Source organism: Pristiophorus japonicus, chromosome 22 (genome assembly GCF_044704955.1).
Source record: "Pristiophorus japonicus isolate sPriJap1 chromosome 22, sPriJap1.hap1, whole genome shotgun sequence".
NCBI classification, from domain to species: Eukaryota; Metazoa; Chordata; class Chondrichthyes; family Pristiophoridae; genus Pristiophorus; species Pristiophorus japonicus.
In genome coordinates, this window is record NC_091998.1 from 70283213 (window position 1) to 70301727 (window position 18515).

The window sequence follows — 18515 nt, forward strand, 5'->3', positions numbered from 1 at the left end:
CTCTTCCCCCCCCTCTCTTCCCCACCCCCCCTCTTCCCCCCCCTCTCTTCCCCACCCCCCCCTCTTCCCCCCCCTCTCTCCCTTTCCCTCCCCCCCCCCTGAGATCATGCCCTCTAGTTCTAATCTTCCCCCATCAGTGGAAACATCTTCTCTGCATCCACCTTGTCAAGCGCCCCTCATAGTCTTATACATTTCGGTTAGATCACCTCTCATTTTTCTGAATTCCAATAAATAGAGGCCCAACCTACTCAACCTTTCCTCATAAGTCAACCCCTTCATCTCCGGAATCAACCTTCTCTGAACTGCCTCCAAAGCAAGTATATTCTTTCGTAAATATGGAAACCAAAACTCCACGCGGTATTCCAGGTGTGGCCTCACCACTATCTTGTATAGCTGCTTTTATACTTCATCCCCCTTTGCAATAAAAGCCAAGATATCATTGACCTTCCTGATTACTTGCTGTAGCTGCATACTATCCTTTTGTGTTTCATGCACAAGTACACCCAGGTCCCGCTGTACTGCGGCACTTTGCAATCTTTCTCCATTTAAATAATAACTTGCTCTTTGATGTTTTTCTGCCAAAGTGCATGACTTCACACATTCCAATATTATACTCCATCTGCCAAATTTTTGCCCGCTCACTTAGCCTGTCTATGTCCTTTTGCAGATTTTTTGTGTCCTTCTCACACATTGCTTTTCCTCCCATCTTTGTACACTCAGTCCCTCCTTCCAAGTTCTTAATATAGATTGTAAATAGTTGGGGTCCCAGCACTGATCCCTGCGGCACCCTACTATAGTTACTGGTTGCCAACCAGAGAATAAACCATTAATCCTGACTCTCTGTTCTCTGTTAGCCAATCCTCTATCCATGCTAATATATTATCCCTAACCCCGTGGACAGTAACCTTTTATGTGTCACCTTGTCAAATGCCTTCTAGAAGTCCAAATACACCACATCCACTTTATCCACCCTGTTCGCTACATCCTCAAAGAACTCCAGCAAATTTGTCAAACATGACTTTCTCTTCATAAATCCATGCTGACTCTGCCTGACTGAATTTTGCTTTTCCAAATGTCCTTCTACTGCTTCTTTAATAATGGACTCCCAACATTTTCCCAACCACAGTGGTTAGGCTAACTGGTCTATAGTTTCTTGCTTTTTTGTCTGCCTCCTTTTTTAAATAGGGGCGTTACATTTGCATTTTCCAATCGGAATCCAGAGAATTTTGGTAAATTACAACCAATCCCTCCCGCTACTTCTCTTAAGACCCTAGGATGCAAGCCATCAAGTCCAGGGGATTTATATGCCTTTAGTCCCATTATCTTACTGAGTACTACCTTTTTAGTGATTGATTGTGATTGTGTTAAGTTCCTCCCCCCTATAGCCCCTTGACTATCCACTGTTGGAATATTGTTAGTGTCCTGTACTGTAAAGACTGATACAAAATATTTGTTCAGAGTTTCTGCCATCTCCATGTTCCCCATTACTAATTCCCTGGTCTCGGCCTCTAAGGGACCAACATTTACTTTAGCCATTTTTTTCCTTTTTATATACCTATAGAAACTCTTGCTCTCTGTTTGTATTTTGTGCTAGTTTACTTTCATAGTCTATTGTCACTTTCTCAATCATTTTTTGTGTCATTCTTTGCTGGCTTTTAAAAGCTTCCCAGTCTTCTGTCCTCTCACTAGTTTTGGCCACTTTGTATGCCCTTGTTTTTAATTTGATACCGTCCTTTATTTCTTTAGTTAGCCATGGATGGCTATCTTTTGTCTTACACCCTTTCCTCCTCACTGGAATATATTTTTCTTGAGAGTTGTGAAATATCTCTTTAAATGTACACCACTGTTCATCAACCGTCCTACACTTTAATCTATTTTCCCAGTCCACTTTAGCCAACTTAGAAACATAGAAATTAGGTGCAGGAGCAGACCATTCGGCCCTTCGAGCCTGCACCGCCATTCAATAAGATCATGGCTGATCATTCAACCTCAGTACCCCTTTCCTGCTTTCTCTCCATACCCCTTGATCCCTTTGGCCGTAAGGGCCATATCTAACTCCCTTTTGAATATATCTAACGAACTGGCCTCAACAACTTTCTGCGGTAGAGAATTCCACAGGTTAACCACCCTCTTGAGTGAAGAAATTTCTCCTCATCGCGGTCCTAAATGGCTTACCCCTTATTCTTAGACTGTGACCCCTGGTTCTGGAATTCCCCAGCAACGGGAACATTCTTCCAGCCTCTAACCTGTCCAATCCTGTCAGAATTTTATATGTTTCTATGAGATCCCCTCTCATTCTTCTAAACTCCAGTGGCTACAAGCCCAGTTGATCCAGTCTCTCCTCATATGTCAGTCCTGCCATCCCGGGAATCAGTCTGGTGAATCTTCGCTGTACTCCCTCAATAGCAAGAAGGTCCTTCCTCAGATTAGGAGACCAAAACTGAACACAATATTCTAGGTGTGGCCTCACCAAGACCCTGTACAACTGCAGTAAGACCTCCCTGCTCCTATACTCAAATCCTCTAGCTATGAAAGCCAACATACCATTTGCCTTCCTCACCGCCTGCTGTACCTGCATGCCCACCTCCAATGATTGATGTACCATGACACCCAGGTCTCGTTGCACCTCCCCTTTTCCTAATCTGTCACCATTCAGATAATCTGTCTTCCTGTTTTTGCCAAGTGGATAACCTCACATTTATCCACATTATACTGCATCTGCCATGCATTTTCCCACTCACCTAACCTGTCCAAGTCACCCTGCAGCCTCTTCGCATCCTCCTCACAGCTCACATCACCACCCAGCTTAGTGTCATCTGCAAACTTGGAGATATTACATTCAATTCCTTCATCTAAATCGTTGATGTATATTGTAAATAGCTGGGGTCTCAGCACTGAGCCCGGCGGCACCCCACTGGTCACTGCCTGCCATTCTGAAAATGACCTGTTTATTCCGACTCTGCTTCCTGTCTGCCAACCAGTTTTCTATCCACGTCAATACATTACCCCCAGTACCATGTGCTTTAACTTTGCACACTAATCTCTTTTGTGGGACCTTGTCAAAAGCCTTTTGAAAGTTCAAATACACCACATCCACTGGTTCTCTCCCTTGTCCACTCTACTAGTTACATCCTCAAAAAATTCTAGAAGATTTGTCAAGCATGATTTCCCTTTCATAAATCCATGCTGACTTGTACCGATCCTGTCACTGCTTTCCAAATGGGCTGCTATTTCAACTTTAAAAATTGATTCCAACATTTTCTCCACCACCAATGTCAGGCTAACCGGTCTATATTTACCCGTTTTCTCTCCCTCCTTTTTTAAAAAGTGGTTTTACATTAGCTACCCTCCAGTCCATAGGAACTGATCCAGAGTCAATAGAACGTTGGAAAATGATGACCAATGCATCCACTATTTCTAGGGCCACTTAAGTACTCTGGGATGCAGACTATCAGGCTCTGGGGATTTATCGACCTTCAATCCCATCAATTTCCCTAACACAATTTCCTGACTAATAAGGATTTCCTTCAGTTCCTGCTTTTCGCTAGACCTTCGAACCCCTAGTATTTCTGGAAGGTTATTTGTGTCTTGCTTAGTGAAGACAGATCCAAAGTATTTGTTCAATTGGTCTGCCATTTCTTTGTTCCCCATTATAAATTCACCTGATTCTGACTGCAAGGGACCTACATTTGTCTTCTCTAATCTTTTTCTCTTCACATATCTATAGAAGCTTTTGCAGTCAGTTTTTATGTTCCCTGCAAGCTTCCTCTCATACTCTATTTCCCCCCTCCTAATTAGACCCTTTGTCCTCCTCTGCTGAATTCTAAATTTCTCCCAGTCTTTAGGTTTGCTGCTTTTTCCGGCCAATTTATATGCCTCTTCCTTGGATTTAACACTATCCTTAATTCCCCTTGTTAGCCACGGTTGAGCTACCTTCCCCGTTTTATTTTTACTTCAGACAGGGATGTATAATTGTTGAAGTTCATCCATATGATCTATAAATGTCTGCCATTGCCTGTCCACTGTCAACCCTTTAAGTATCATTTGCAAGTCTATCCTAACCAATTCACGTCTCATACCATCGAAGTTACCTTTCCTTAAGTTCAGGACTCTGCCTTCATAGTCTCCTTTATTTAAGCTTAGTACGCTGGTTTGAGATCCCACTTTCTCACCCTCCATCTGAATTTGAAATTCAATCATGCTATGATCACTCATTCCAAGAGGATATTAATCCTGTCTCATTACACAGGACCAGATCCAAGATAGCCTGCCCCCTGGTTGGTTACTTTACATATTGCTCCCTTCTGCACTCTATGAACTCCTCCTCAAGGCTACCCTGACTACTTTGATTTGTCCAATCAATATGGAGGTTAAAATCATCCATGATTGTTGCTGTTCCCTTTTTACAAGCCCGTATTATCTCCTGGTTTATATGTCGACCAACAGAGTTGCTACTGTTAGGGGGCCTATTGACTACGCCCACCAGTGACTTTTTTCCCCTTATTATTCCTTATCTCCACCCAAACTGTTTCAACATCCTTATCATTTGAGCCAATATCGTTTCTTACTATTGCAGTGATTCCATCCTTTATCAATAGAGCTACCCCACCTCCTTTTCCTTTCTGTCTGTCTGTCCTTCCGGATTGTCAAGTGCCCCTGAATATTTAATTCCCAGTCCTGGTCACCTTGGAACCACATTTCTGTAATGGCTATCAAGTCATACCCATTTGTGCCGTCAACTCATCTATTTTGTTACAAATGCTACGTGCATTTCGACAAAGTGCCTTTAAATTTGTTTTTTTTTACCCTTTTTTCCTGCTTGTTTCCTCCCTCCTTCAAACTCACTTTCTTTATTTTTGCTTTCTAATTCCAGCTTTACTACCCTCCCTACTGAATCTATTCTCAGGTTCCCATCCCCCTGCCAAGCTAGTTTAAACCCTCCCCAACAGCACGAGCAAACCCCCCCAGCGAGGATATTGGTCCCGGCTTGTACAGGTCCCACCTCCCCAAGAAGCAGTCCAAATGTCTCGGGAAACTAAAGCCCTCCCACCTGCAACATCTCTCCAGCCACGTATTCATCAGGTCTGTCCTCCTGTTTCCGAATTCACGAGCTCGTGGCACTGGGATTAATCCGGAGATTACTACATTTTGAGGTCCTGCTTTTTAATCTCTCTCCTCGCTCCCTAAACTCTGCCTGCAGGACCTCATCCCTCTTCCTGCCCATGTCATTGCTCCGATGTGGACCACGACCTTTGGCAGTGACTAGTGGGGTACCGCAAGGTTCTGTGCTGGGGCCCCAGCTGTTTACACTGTACATTAATGATTTAGATGAGGGGATTAAATGTAGTATCTCCAAATTTGCGGATGACACTAAGTTGGGTGGCAGTGTGAGCTGCGAGGAGGATGCTGTGAGGCTGCAGAGCGACTTGGATAGGTTAGGTGAGTGGGCAAATATATGGCAGATGAAGTATAATGTGGATAAATGTGAGGTTATCCACTTTGGTGGTAAAAAGAGAGAGACAGACTATTATCTGAATGGTGACAGATTAGGAAAAGGGGAGGTGCAAAGAGACCTGGGTGTCATGGTATATCAGTCATTGAAGGTTGGCATGCAGGTGCAGCAGGCGGTTAAGAAAACAAATGGCATGTTGGCCTTCATAGCAAGTGGATTTGAGTACAGGGGCAGGGAGGTGTTGCTACAGTTGTACAGGGCATTGGTGAGGCCACACCTGGAGTATTGTGTACAGTTTTGGTCTCCTAACCTGAGGAAGGACATTCTTGCTATTGAGGGAGTGCAGCGAAGGTTCACCAGACTGATTCCCGGGATGGCGGGACTGACCTATCAAGAAAGACTGGATCAACTGGGCTTGTATTCACTGGAGTTCAGAAGAATGAGAGGGGACCTCATAGAAACATTTAAAATTCTGACGGGGTTAGACAGATTAGATGCAGGAAGAATGTTCCCAATGTTGGGGAAGTCCAGAACCAGAGGTCACAGTCTAAGGATAAGGGGTAAGCCATTTAGGACCGAGATGCGGAGGAACTTCTTCACCCAGAGAGTGGTGAACCTGTGGAATTCTCTACCACAGAAAGTTGTTGAGGCCAATTCACTAAATATATTCAAAAAGGAGTTAGATGAGGTCCTTACTACTAGGGGGATCAAGGGGTATGGCGAGAAAGCAGGAATGGGGTACTGAAGTTGAATGTTCAGCCATGAACTCATTGAATGGCGGTGCAGGCTAGAAGGGCCGAATGGCCTACTCCTGCACCTATTTTCTATGTTTCTATGTTCACCCTCTTCCCCCAGAATACCCTGCAGCCGCTCAGTGACATCCTTAACCCTGGCACCAGGGAGTCAAGTCTGCAGCTGCAGAAATGCCTGTCTGCTCCCCTGACTATTGAATCTCTACTGCTTTACCTCTTCCATTCTTTTTCCTCCCCATCCCACCCCCCCCCACCCCCCGGTCCTGGCTGCACTCCCCAGAGCCACCATCAGAGTACTGGTTGGAGAGCGAGTTGGACTTACGGGACTGCTGCACTACCTGCCTAGTCCTCTTCTTCGTCCAGGGGTCACCCAAACATTATCGGCCTGCACACTCTTAAGCTGTGGGGTGACCGCCTCTCGCAACGTGCTATCCACATTGCTCTGTCTCGCGGATGCAGAGAGGTTGGAAAAGTTAAGACGGTTCTCATTGGCATAGCGAAGGTTAAGAGGTGACCTAATAGAGGTTTTCAAATAAGAGGATTTGATAGAGTAGATAAAGACCTGCATTTCTATAGCGCCTTTCACAACCACCGAATGTCTCAAAGTGCTTTACAGCTAATTAAGTACTTTTGAAGTGCAGTCAGTTGTAATATGGTAACTGCGGCAGCCAACTTGCGCACAGCAAACTCCCACAAACAGTAATGTGATAATGACCAGATAATCTGTTTTTGTGATGTTAATTGGGGGATAAATATTGGCCAGTACACCGTGGATAACCCCCCTGCTCGTCTTCGAAATAGTGCCATGGGATCTTTTACGTCCACCTGAGAGAGCAGATGGGGCCTCGGTTTAACGTCTCATCTGAAAGACGGCACCTCCGACAGTGCGGCGCTCCGTCAGCACTGCCCCTCCGACAGTGCGGCGCTCCGTCAGCACTGCCCCTCCGACAGTGCGGCGCTCCGTCAGCACTGCCCCTCCGACAGTGCGGCGCTCCGTCAGCACTGCCCCTCCGACAGTGCGGCGCTCCGTCAGCACTGCCCCTCCGACAGTGCGGCGCTCCCTCAGCACTGCCCCTCCCACAGTGCGGCGCTCACTCAGCACTGCCCCTCCGACAGTGCGGCGCACCCTCAGCACTGCCCCTCCGACAGTGCGGCGCTCCCTCAGCCCTGCCCCTCCGACAGTGCGGCGCTCCCTCAGCCCTGCCCCTCCGACAGTGCGGCGCTCCCTCAGCACTGCCCCTCCGACAGTGCGGCGCTCCCTCAGCACTGCCCCTCCGACAGTGCGGCGCTCCCTCAGCACTGCCCCTCCGACAGTGCGGCGCTGATTTATGTGCTCAAGTTCCTGGAATGGGACTCAAACCTATAACTTTCTGACTCCGAGGTGAGGGTGCTTCCCACTGAGCCACAGCTGACACTTCGATAGAGAAAAAATTCCCTCTGCCAGGTGGGTCATTAACCAGAGGTCATAGTTTCAAAATAAAGACTTAAGAATGCTGGTCTGGGTGCAGGGGAATAGAGTATAAAAGCAGAGAAGTCCTGCTCCAACTGTACAGGGTATTGGTGAGGCCACACCTGGAGTACTGCATACAGTTTTGGTCTACTTATTTAAGGAGGGATATACTTGCATTGGAGTCTGTTCAGAGAAGGTTCACTAGGTTGATTCCTGAGATGAGGGGGTTGTCATATGAAGAAAGGTTGAGCAGGTTGGGCCTGTACTCATTGGGAGTTTAGAAGAATGAGAGGTGATCTTATTGAAACATACAAGATTCTGAGGGGGCTTGACAGGGTGGATGCAGAGAGGATGTTTCCCCTCGTGAAGGAATCTAGAACTAGGGATAGTTTCAGAATAAGGGGTCGCCCATATAAAACTGAGAAGAAATTTCTTCTCTGAGGATCGTGAATCTTTGGAATTCTCTACCCCAGAGAGCTGTGGAGGCTGGGTCATTGAATATATTTAAGGTGGAGATAGACAGATTTTTGAACGGTAAGGGGAGCGGGCAGGGAAATGGAGTTGAGGCCAGGATCAGATCAGCCATGATGCTAAATGGAGGACCAGGCTCGAGGGGCCAAATGGCCTACTCCTGCTCCTATTTCTTATGTTTTTATGACTTGCATTTATATAGTGACTTTTACGACCACCGGACATCTCAAAGTGCTTTACAACAGCAACTACACGCGAAAAGTATTTCATTGGCTGTAGAGTGTGAAATAAACATAATTGGAAAAAGCTCGAGGGAAGAGGAGAAAGTTTTTTCACAAAGTTGTCGGGATCTGGAACCTTGTACCTGAAAAGGTGGTTGAACCTGATTCCATCAATAATTCTAAACGGGAGTTGGACATGTACTTGAGGAGAAACTTCCAGGGACAAAAAGCGGGGATGTGAGACTGAGCACATACGGACTTTCGAAGAACCAGCGCAAGCACGACAGGCCAAATGGCTCCGTCTGTGTCCTAAGATTCTGATTCTCTGAAGAGCAAGGAAGTTATTCTAAACAACTAGTTCACTATAAATAACTAGTTCAGCCTTAGCTGGAGTATTGTAGCCAATTTTAGAGGATGCAGAGGAGATTTCCAAGAATGGTATTGCGATGAAAGATTTCAGTTACGTGGAGAAGCTGGGGTTGTTCTCCATGGAGCAGAGAAGTTTAATAGAGGTGTTCAAAACCATGAATGCTTTTGATAGTAAATCAGGAGAAACAGTTTCCAGTGGCAGGAGGTGTAATCAGAGGATACAGATTTAAGGTCATTGGCAAAAGAAGCAGAGTCGACATGAAACATTTTTTTCATGCAGCAAATTGTGATTTGGAACGCACTACCTGAAGGTGATGGAAGCAGATTCAATAGTAACTTTCAAAGGGAATTGAATAGTCGAAGGGGGAAGTGCTGGAAGAAAGGTGCATGCCGCTGGGTGGGATGGTTTCTGCTGTCAGTACTCATTGGCAGAGGTTGGGGAGCCTGGCATGGACTCAGCTATCAATCGACAAAGACACTGGGTCCATTACCGAGCAGTCTGATTAATGGGATGTTTTACCAATGGGCTTTTACAGGAACTGGAACTGGCTGTGGATGAGAGGAATAAAAAGGTCAGTGGGATCAAGAGCTTTTGATTGGCAGCTAATCTTGCTCTTCATTAACCGTAGTGCTGTGGCTGTAGACTTGGTATGGTTTGCTGCGTTTTGCCGAGCTTTCTAACCTGGGCGGGCTGATCGCCAGCAATGGAGAAGTGTGGTGTGCTTGATTCTCTAGCTGTGGTCTGTGCCTGACACCGGCGGCTGTGAGACACAAAGCGGGGGGTCAGACGAAGGAGCAGTGTCTGATTCTCTGAGCTCTGCTGACGTTTCCCCAGACTTTGCAATTGGCTCCGTTATTGGTGTTTGAGTGTGAATGTTTGAAAATGTATAGAATATGAATGTTTGAAAATGTACAGAGACATTGAAGTTGAGAATGTGGGAAAATGTAGAGAGAAAGTGAAATTGAACAAAGAAATCATGGGAGAATAACAAAGAATGTCAGACTGCAAATATTACAACATCAGCACAATTAACAGATTCTCAAGGTCTAAGTTACTAGTCATGCCAGTAAAATTGTAACATTTAGAAGCAATGCCTGAGGAAGTTATTTGAGCAAAGTGTGAGAAAGTTCTTTGGGAAAAACAGACCATACTGAAGTCGGCTTACGAGTGGACAAAGAGAAGGAGGGATCAAAGGGGATAGGCTGAACTAGGATGTCACTCTAATTGTATCTTGTTATCTTGTACCGAAAATGTATAACTGTGTGCCTTCACAATGTAACGGCACTTGTCCGTAGGAAGTGGGTGCGCTATCAAGAGAGCATTCCTTCTGTCTGATAAGTCCCGGCCAGTAAATCTTCAAAATAAAATCTGCTTTGTTATAAGCAGTAACAGTGTTCGACTCAGTGATTTCGCTGAACCAGATTGAGGGAAAAGAATCCAGAAATCAACATGAGGGTGACAGCATCAAAACTGAGACCCCCACCGGCTCAGTTTTTTCCTAGGACCCACAGTGGAGAGTGCAACAGGATATGCCTTCACTGCCATTGCTCTCACCCATCCACCCACCTGACACTGGGCTGGTATTCCTGACCCTTCGGTGGGAGTCTAGAGAGGTCTCAGAGCTCTAACTGGGATTCCCAGCTGGCAATTGATCCTCAGCTTGGGGTAGATAAAAAATGATAGGATGAGAAATATTGGGACAGTCCGCCTGGGCAAGACAAACCCTTCAAATACAGCTGGATACAAGATGTTGGTTCGACTAGGGATATCCAAGCTTTGATCTCTGGGCGATGGTACCATTATCTCACACTGCAGATGCACTCAAATCTCAGCTTCTGATTCAGAATTTATTCAGCTGAAACCAAACCTTTCCAAACTAAATTCAACAGAGACAAGGTGGTGTGTTGCCCAGGCTTCCACGGCCAGCTCAGTGGGACTGGGAGACGTTGCAACTGTTCGATAGTAAGGTGACTACAGTGCTACTTGCACTGAGGTCATCGTTGCAATGTGCAGCCTGAAAATTAGGATCTTTCTCACTGGGTCAGAGAAGATTAAGGAGATGTAATAAAGGCTTTCAAAAGGCCAAAATGTTTTTGAGGGTAAACACAAGGATTGTTCCCACTGTTTGGTTAATCGGTAACAAGGACACAGTCTGAGGCCACTCACGAGAGGAATGAAGAAGAGGTTAGAAGGAATGGGGAACCTTTTAGCACAAGGCGATTGAGGCAGAGACTAACATTATTGAAGCAGGAATTGAATAAGGATATGGGGAAAGGATAGCAATTGAAGCAGCCCACTCCAGCTGAAGAGCATGAGGGGCCAAATGGTTGTCTCTGATTCTAAGCCACTGCAACGTGAGGAGGGAATTTTGATTTGCCGAATGCTTTTTTCACCTTTTTGAGTTGCATGAAGGGGTGGGCTTGCCTGAGTGTTTTGAGTTGATGTGGATTGTGATCTGCGGCACAGTCACTAATCCTTGATCATGGGCCGTGAGTTTTCTTTCTTGTCTATGAGTCTGTTGTCTCAAAAACCAGTCATCGTAATCAAAACCTTCCCCACCAGCTCCCTCTACACTGTCTCATCAACCACTTCCAGGGCAGGTACAGGGGGTTAGATACAGAGTAAAGCTCCCTCTACACTGTCCCATCAAACACTCCCAGGGCAGGTACAGGGGGTTAGATACAGAGTAAAGCTCCCTCTACACTGTCCCATCAACCACTTCCAGGGCAGGTACAGGGGGTTAGATACAGAGTAAAGCTCCCTCTATCCTGTCCCATCAAACACTCCCAGAGTAGATACAGAGTGAAACTCCCTCTACACTGTTCCAACAAACACTCCCAGGGCAGGTACAGGATTGGTTAGTGCAAAGCTCCCTTGTGCTGGGGGCTAAGGCTCAAAACTCCTTTCCCGTCACTTCTAAGTAACAGGTGCGAGAAAGGTTTGCTTAACCCCTACCCTTTGAACTGGTGTGTTACGCCAGTGTCCTCTTTTTGATGGGGAAAAGGTGAAAAAGGAATTGAATGGAGCAGGGCAAGGAGCCAGAGTGTTCTGGAGCCAAACAGGAGCTTGCGGTTCAGCTGCCATCCAGGCCATTGCCGGGTGAATTCAACACTTGGCTATCCCCGTCTCTTTAATGGGTGTGCTCTCCCCTTTGAACTACAGGTATCCCGACTGATGAAGAACAGGCCACTGGATTGGAAAAGATTATCATGCAAGCTATGAAAACCGGAAAGGTACGTAAGGAACTCTTTGCCAATTCTCAGTGAGGTTAATTATAGAGTTAATATACGAGGTGTGGAGTGGTGTCTACGGGCAGTTCGGCAGTGTGTGTTACTAACATAACAGAAGAAATAGGAGCATGAGTAGGCCACATGGCCCCCTCGAACCTGCTCCGCCATTTAATATGATCATGGACTCGGGGAAGTGTCCCCGCCCGCTCACCATAACCCCTTATCGGTTAAGAAACTGTCGATCCCTCTGTCTTAAATTTATTCAATGACCCAGCTTCCACAGATTCTCAGAGAAGAAATTCCTCCTCATCTCAGTTTTAAATGGGCGGCCCCTTATTCTAAGATTATGCCCCCTTGTTCTAGTCTCCCCCATCAGTGGAAACATCCTCTCTGCATCCACCTTGTCAAGCCCCCTCATAATCTTCATATGTTTCGATAAGATCACCTCTCATTCTTCTGAATGCCAATGAGTACAGGCCCAACCTCCTCAACCTTTCCTCATAAGTCAACCCCCTCATCTCCGGAATCAACCGAGTGAACCTTCTCTGAACTGCCTCCAAAGTAAGTACAGGTTGAGCATCTGGAATATTCCAGGCTCAGGACCAATTGGTGGCAGGGTCGTCTAGAATCCGTACAATGTTCTGGAATCCGTACAATGTTCTGGAATCCAAATCCACGACCTCGGGGCCCCGCGGCTGCCCTTACCTCGGGGCCTCCTCACCGGCCAACCACCAAACTCCTCCTCCTCGGCGGCGGGGCTCCGCCCAAACTCCTCCTCAGCAGCGGGGCTCCGCCCAAACAACCCCTCGACGGCTGGGCCCCGACCGACAGACGGGGCCGACAACCCGAACAGCTCTTCGGAGATCAACCCCTCCCTTTTCTGACGTTCCGAAATCCGGAAATACCCGAACCTGGGCTCGGGTGTTTCTGGATTTCGGACGTCAGAAACATATTCGGAAGTCCGGAAAGACATAAAAACCGGCTCGGCCATGGTCCCGAGGTTGCCGGATTCGGGACGCTCAACTGTATATCCTTTCTGAAATATGGAAACCAAAACTGCACACACTATTCCAGGTGTGGCCTCACCAATACCTTGTGTAACTGTAGCAAGATTTCCCTGCTTTTATACTCCATCCCCTTTGCAATAAAGGCCAAGATACCATTGGCCTTCCTGATCACTTGCTGTACCTGCATACTAACCTTTTGTGTTTCATGCACAAATAGGTCCTGCTGTACTGCAGCACTTTGCAATCTTTCTCCATTTAAATAACTTGCTCTTTGATTTTTTTTTCTGCCAATGTGCATAACCTCATACTTTCCAACATTATACTCCATCTGCCAAATTTTTGCCCACTCACTTAGCTTGTCTATGTCCTTTTGCAGACTTTGCTTTTCTCATCTTTGTATCGTCAGCAAACTTGGCTACATTACACAGTCCCTTCTTCCAAGTCATTAATATAGATTGTAAATAGCTGGGGTCCCGGCACTGATCCCTGCGGCACCCCACTAGTTACTGATTGCCAACCTGAGAATGAACCATTTATCCCAACACTCTGTTTTCTGTTAGTTAGCCAATCCTCTATCCATGCTAATATATTACCCCCAACCGCGTGAACTTTTATCTGCAGTAACCTTTTATGTGGCGCTTTGTCAAATGCCTTCTGGAAGTCCAAATACACCACATCCACTGGTTCCCCTTTATCCACCTTGTTCATTACATCCTCAAAGAATTCCAGCAGATTTCCCCTTCATAAATCCATGCTGACTCTGCCTGACTGAATTATGTTTTTCCAAATGTCCTGCTACTGCTTCTTTAATAATGGACTCCTCAACATTTTCCCAACCACAGATGTTAGGCTAACTGGTTTATAGTTTCCTTCTTTTTGTCTGCCTCCTTTTTTAAATAAAGATGTTATATTTGCAGTTTTCCAATCTGCTGGGACCTCCCCAGAATCCCAGGGAATTTTGGTAAATTACAACCAATGCATCCACTATCCCTACTTCTACTTCTCTAGGATGCAAGCCATCAGGTTCAGGGGATTTATCCACTGAGTACCACCTCCTTAGTGATTGTGATTGTGTTAAGTTCCTCCTCCCATAGCCCCTTGACTACCCACTTTTGGGATATTTTTAGTGTCCTCTACTGTAAACATAGAAATTTACAGCGCAGGAGGCCATTTCGGCCCATCGTGTCCACGCCGGCCGACAAACAGCCGTGCAGCCCTGAAAGTTACATATAAACCTATGAACAATGACGGAAAGGCAAAGAGCACCCAGCCCAACCAGTCCACTTCACACAACTGCGACACCCCTTATACGGAAACATTCTACACTCCACCCAAACCGGAGCCATGTGATCTCCTGGGAGAGGCAAAAACCAGATTAAAAACCCAGGCTAATTTAGGGAGAAAAAATCTGGGAAAATTCTTCTCCGACCCATTCAAGTGATGATAATTAGTCCAGATCACTCGGACCATATTCGATTCCCTGCAGTAATTACCATTATATCTGTGCCGGCCAACAAATTTTCTCACCACTGAGGTGTGGCTGACAGGCCTGTAATTACTCGGCCTATCCCTTTCTCCCTTAAACAAGGTACTACATCAGCAGTCCTCCAATCTTCCGGGACCATGCCCAGATCCAAAGAGGACTGGAAAATGATGGTCAAGGCCTCTGCTATTTCCTCTTACCTCACTCACAGCCTGGGATGCTTTTCAAATATTTCTTCAGAGTTTCTGCCATCTCCATGTTCCCCATTACTAATTCCCGGTCTTGTTCTCTAATAGAGGTTGAGAGGAGACCTCATTGAGGTATACAAAATATTGAGGGGCCTGGACATAGTGGACAGTAAGGGCCTATTTCCATTGGTGGAGGGGTCTATTACAAAAGGGCATAGTTTTAAGGTGGTTGGTGGAAGGTTTAGAGGGGATTTGAGGGGGAGGCTTCTTTACGCAGAGGGTTGTGGGAATCTGGAACTTGCTGCCTGGAAGAGTGGTGGATGCAGAAAACCTCACTTTTAAGAGATGGTTGGATGGGCACTTAAAGTGCAGTAACCTGCAGGATTATGGACCTAGAGCTGGTAATTGGGATTAGACTGGATGACCTTTTGTTGGCCAATGAGAACAAACCCAGCCTATCCAATCTGTCCTCATTAAGATTCTCCATTCCAGGCAGCATTCTGGTAAATCTCCTCTGCATGCTCTCTCGTGCAATCACGTCCTTCCTATAATACGGCGACCAGTACTCCAGCTGTGGCCTAACCAAGTATTATACAATTTAAGCATAACCTCCCTGCTCTTATATTCTAATCCTCGGCCAATAAAGGTATGCCTTCTTAACCACCTGGCCTGCTAGTTTCAGGGGTCTGTGGACAAGCACACGCGGTGTCCACCGGTACGCTCGCGGCCTTCCGCGAGAGGTGGGCACCGGAGGGACTGGAGTGCATCATCACGCCCGGCAACCAAATTTTAATTTGATTTTATGTTTTAAAGTTTAATTTCTTGTAATTGCCGGTGTTTTTAGTGTCCCCCTCCCCTTTTATAGGGGGCACTTGGAGAAAAAATATGATTTTAGTGCCCCCAAAAAAACTTTAAAAAAAAACACAAAAAAAAGCCTTGTAAATGTTTGGTGCGTCCCCCAGATCGGGGGGGGGGGGGGGGGGCACGATTTAATGTTTTCGTTTCCTCCGAAAAGAGTTCTGTGGATAAGCACTCCAAGGGTCTTATACACTAAGCGGTAGGCCACTTAATGTGTGTACCCTTTCCTTATTAGCCCTCCCAAAGTGCATCACCTCACACCTCACTGAATTAAATTCCATTTGCCACTGCTCTGCCCACCTGACCAGTAGATTGATATCCTCCTGCAGCCCATGACTTTCCTCTTCATTATCAACCACACAGCCAATTTTAGTATTGTCTGCAAACTTCTTAATCATACTCCTTTTATTCAAATCTAAATCGTTGATATGTACCACAAAAAGCAAGGGACCTAGTACTGAGCCCTGCGGAACCCCACATCAACCATTACCCTTTGCTTCCTACCTCCAAGCCAATTTTGGATCCAACTTGCCACTTTGCCCTGTATCCCATGGGCTTTAACCTTCATGACCAGTCTAAAGTCCATATACACTACCCTCATCGACCCTCTTGGTTTCCTCCTCAAAAAATTCAATCGGGTTAGTCAAACACGATCTTCCCTTAACAAATCCTTGCCTTTCCAGATGTAGATTTTTTCCAATAATTTTCCCATCACTGAGGTTGGGCTGACAGGCCTATAATTACTTGGCCTATCCCTTTCTCCTTTAAACAAGGGTACTACATTAGTAGTCCTCCAATCCTCTGGCACCATGTCCAAATCCAAAGAGGACTGGAAAATGATGGTCAAGGCCTCTGCTATTTCCTCTTTTACTTCGCTCAACAGCCTGGGATGCACTTGAAGTATTTGTTCAGAGTTTCTACCATTTCTATGTTCCCCATTACTAATTCCCGGTCTCATCCTCTAATAGACCAACATTTACTTTAGCCACTCTTTTCCTTTTTATTTACCTATAGAAACTGTTGCTATTTTTAAAAAAAAATATTTTGTGCCAGTTCCCTTAATCATTTTTTGTGTTATTCTTTGCTGGCTTTTAAAAGTTTCCCAATCTTCTGTCCTCACTAATTTTGGCCACTTGGTATGCCCTTATTTTTAATTGGATACCGTCCTTTATTTCTTAAGTTAGCCATGGATGGCTATCTTTTCTTTTACACCCTTTCCTGCTCACTGGAATATATTTTTCTTGAGTTGTGAAATATCTCCTTAAATGTACACCATTGTTCATCAACCATCCTACACTTTAATCTATTTTTCCAGTCCACTTTAGCCAACTTTGCTCTCATACCTTTGTAGTCTCCTTTGTTTAAGCTGGTTTGAGATCCAACTTTCTCATCCTCCATTTGAAATTCAACCATGCTATGATCATTCTGCTGCTACGGCAGAGGTACTGGTGGCCTGGTCCTTTAAGGGCCCTGTCTGATTACTACGTGCCAGATGGATGAGACAGATTACAAATTGGACAGAGTCTGCTCCAATCTCCTGACCCCTCACTGATCCTACATACTTAAGTGACTGGGCTCAGGTCAGTTGCTGCCCAAGCAGTGTTTTCTAAGGCTAGGCCATTCCTATTGAAGGTCATGCAGGGTGTCTGGGGCCCTATCTCGGGGAGTTGACCTGTGGGATGGAATATGCCATGGCTTGAGGCTAAATTTAGACTCTTTGCAACCTCACCGTGCTCTTCCACAGAGTGGCCAGGGGGACAGTATTGAGCTGGACTCCATCAACTGGACGATGACTGACTCTGATCTTGTTTCCTTTAGGATCCATTCAATGTACTGAAGCCCAAGGAATATGCTGGGACCAAGGGTGATCCTCACATTGTACCGTCTATCACTACCAAGAGGCTTGTAGGCTGTGTGTGTAAGTACAGGTTGTGGTTATCGGAGTCCAATCAGCTCGGCCTCAGGGTAGTGTCCTAAGCCCAAACATCCTTAGCAGCTTCATCAAAGACTTTCCTTCCAACATAAGGTCTGAAGTGATGTTGGCTGATGATTGCAGGGTTCGAATCCATTTGCAGCTCCTCAGATAATGAAGCAGTCTGTAACCGCATGCAGCAAGGCTTGGGTTGGAGTGGAAAGTAACATTTGTGTCACCCAAGTGTCGAACCATCTCCCTGACATTGTCAATCACACCCCTCCCACCCCCCCCATCCCTAGTGACCAGAAACAAAAGTGGACCAGCCACATATATTCTGTGGCTATGAGGTTAAAAGCTGGGTATTCTGTGTCGAGTGACTTGCCATCTGACCAGTGTTCGTGGCCACGCAGCTGTGTGCAGGTCCCACGCAACCGACTCCATGGTGCTCTAATGGCAAAATCTGCGCATGTGCAATAATTTGAATGGCCTTAAAGGGGCCACACCACCCCCACAAATTACAGGAAACATTGCTCCTGACAAAGCCCTTACACCATCTACAAGGTCCAAGTCAGGGAGGTGATTGAATACTCTCTACTACCTTTCCCAGTTCCAGGAGCAGTTACACGTGCTGCTGGTCTGAAACCGATGTGAGTGGCCTTTTATCCAGAAATTGCTTTCAGCTGTTATATGGGCAGCAGGGTGTCCCTGGAGATGGAGCACGCGGTATCCACCAGTATGTTCGCGGCCTTCCGTGAGAGGTGGGCGCCGGAGGGACTGGAGTGCATCATCGCTCCCAGGAACCAATTTTAATTTGATCATTTAAGTTTAATTTGCTGGTTTTAGTGCCCCCCCTGTGAAGGGGCTTGTGTGTTCCCCTTAATGGTGGAATTTGTTTTGTAGGTGAGGAGGACAACACTGCAGTCATCTGGTTCTGGCTGCATGAGGGAGATGCTCAGCGCTGCCCCTCCTGTGGAGCTCATTACAAGCTGATACCCCACCAGCACTGAATGTGGGTACATTTCATCAGATGGCAATGGTTCAGGACCCAACATTTAACACTCCAAGTGGTTTACCACTGTATTGAATAAAATATTACAAATAAAATGTACCTCTTAAAG

At 46.1% G+C, this 18515-nt stretch overlaps 1 protein-coding gene across 1 annotated transcript; it reads left to right on the forward strand.

The window, feature by feature from the left end:
- The first annotated feature begins 240 nt into the window (after window positions 1-240).
- Window positions 241-18514, forward strand: LOC139235144 (cytochrome c oxidase subunit 5B, mitochondrial-like). The gene is made up of 4 exons (XM_070866364.1): window positions 241-313; window positions 11879-11949; window positions 17301-17400; window positions 18298-18514. Exons 2-4 carry the CDS (start codon window positions 11926-11928, stop codon window positions 18402-18404), a joined length of 231 nt encoding a protein of 76 aa, XP_070722465.1. The 5' UTR covers window positions 241-313; window positions 11879-11925; the 3' UTR covers window positions 18405-18514.
- The last annotated feature ends 1 nt before the right edge of the window (window position 18515 follows it).

Coding starts and splice junctions, on each gene's coding strand:
- LOC139235144 (XM_070866364.1), top strand. CDS start 11,926: ATGCAAGCTATGAAAACCGGAAAG. Junction 11,950..17,300: donor AAGCTATGAAAACCGGAAAG/GTACGTAAGGAA, acceptor TGTTTCCTTTAG/GATCCATTCAATGTACTGAA. Junction 17,401..18,297: donor GAGGCTTGTAGGCTGTGTGT/GTAAGTACAGGT, acceptor TTTGTTTTGTAG/GTGAGGAGGACAACACTGCA.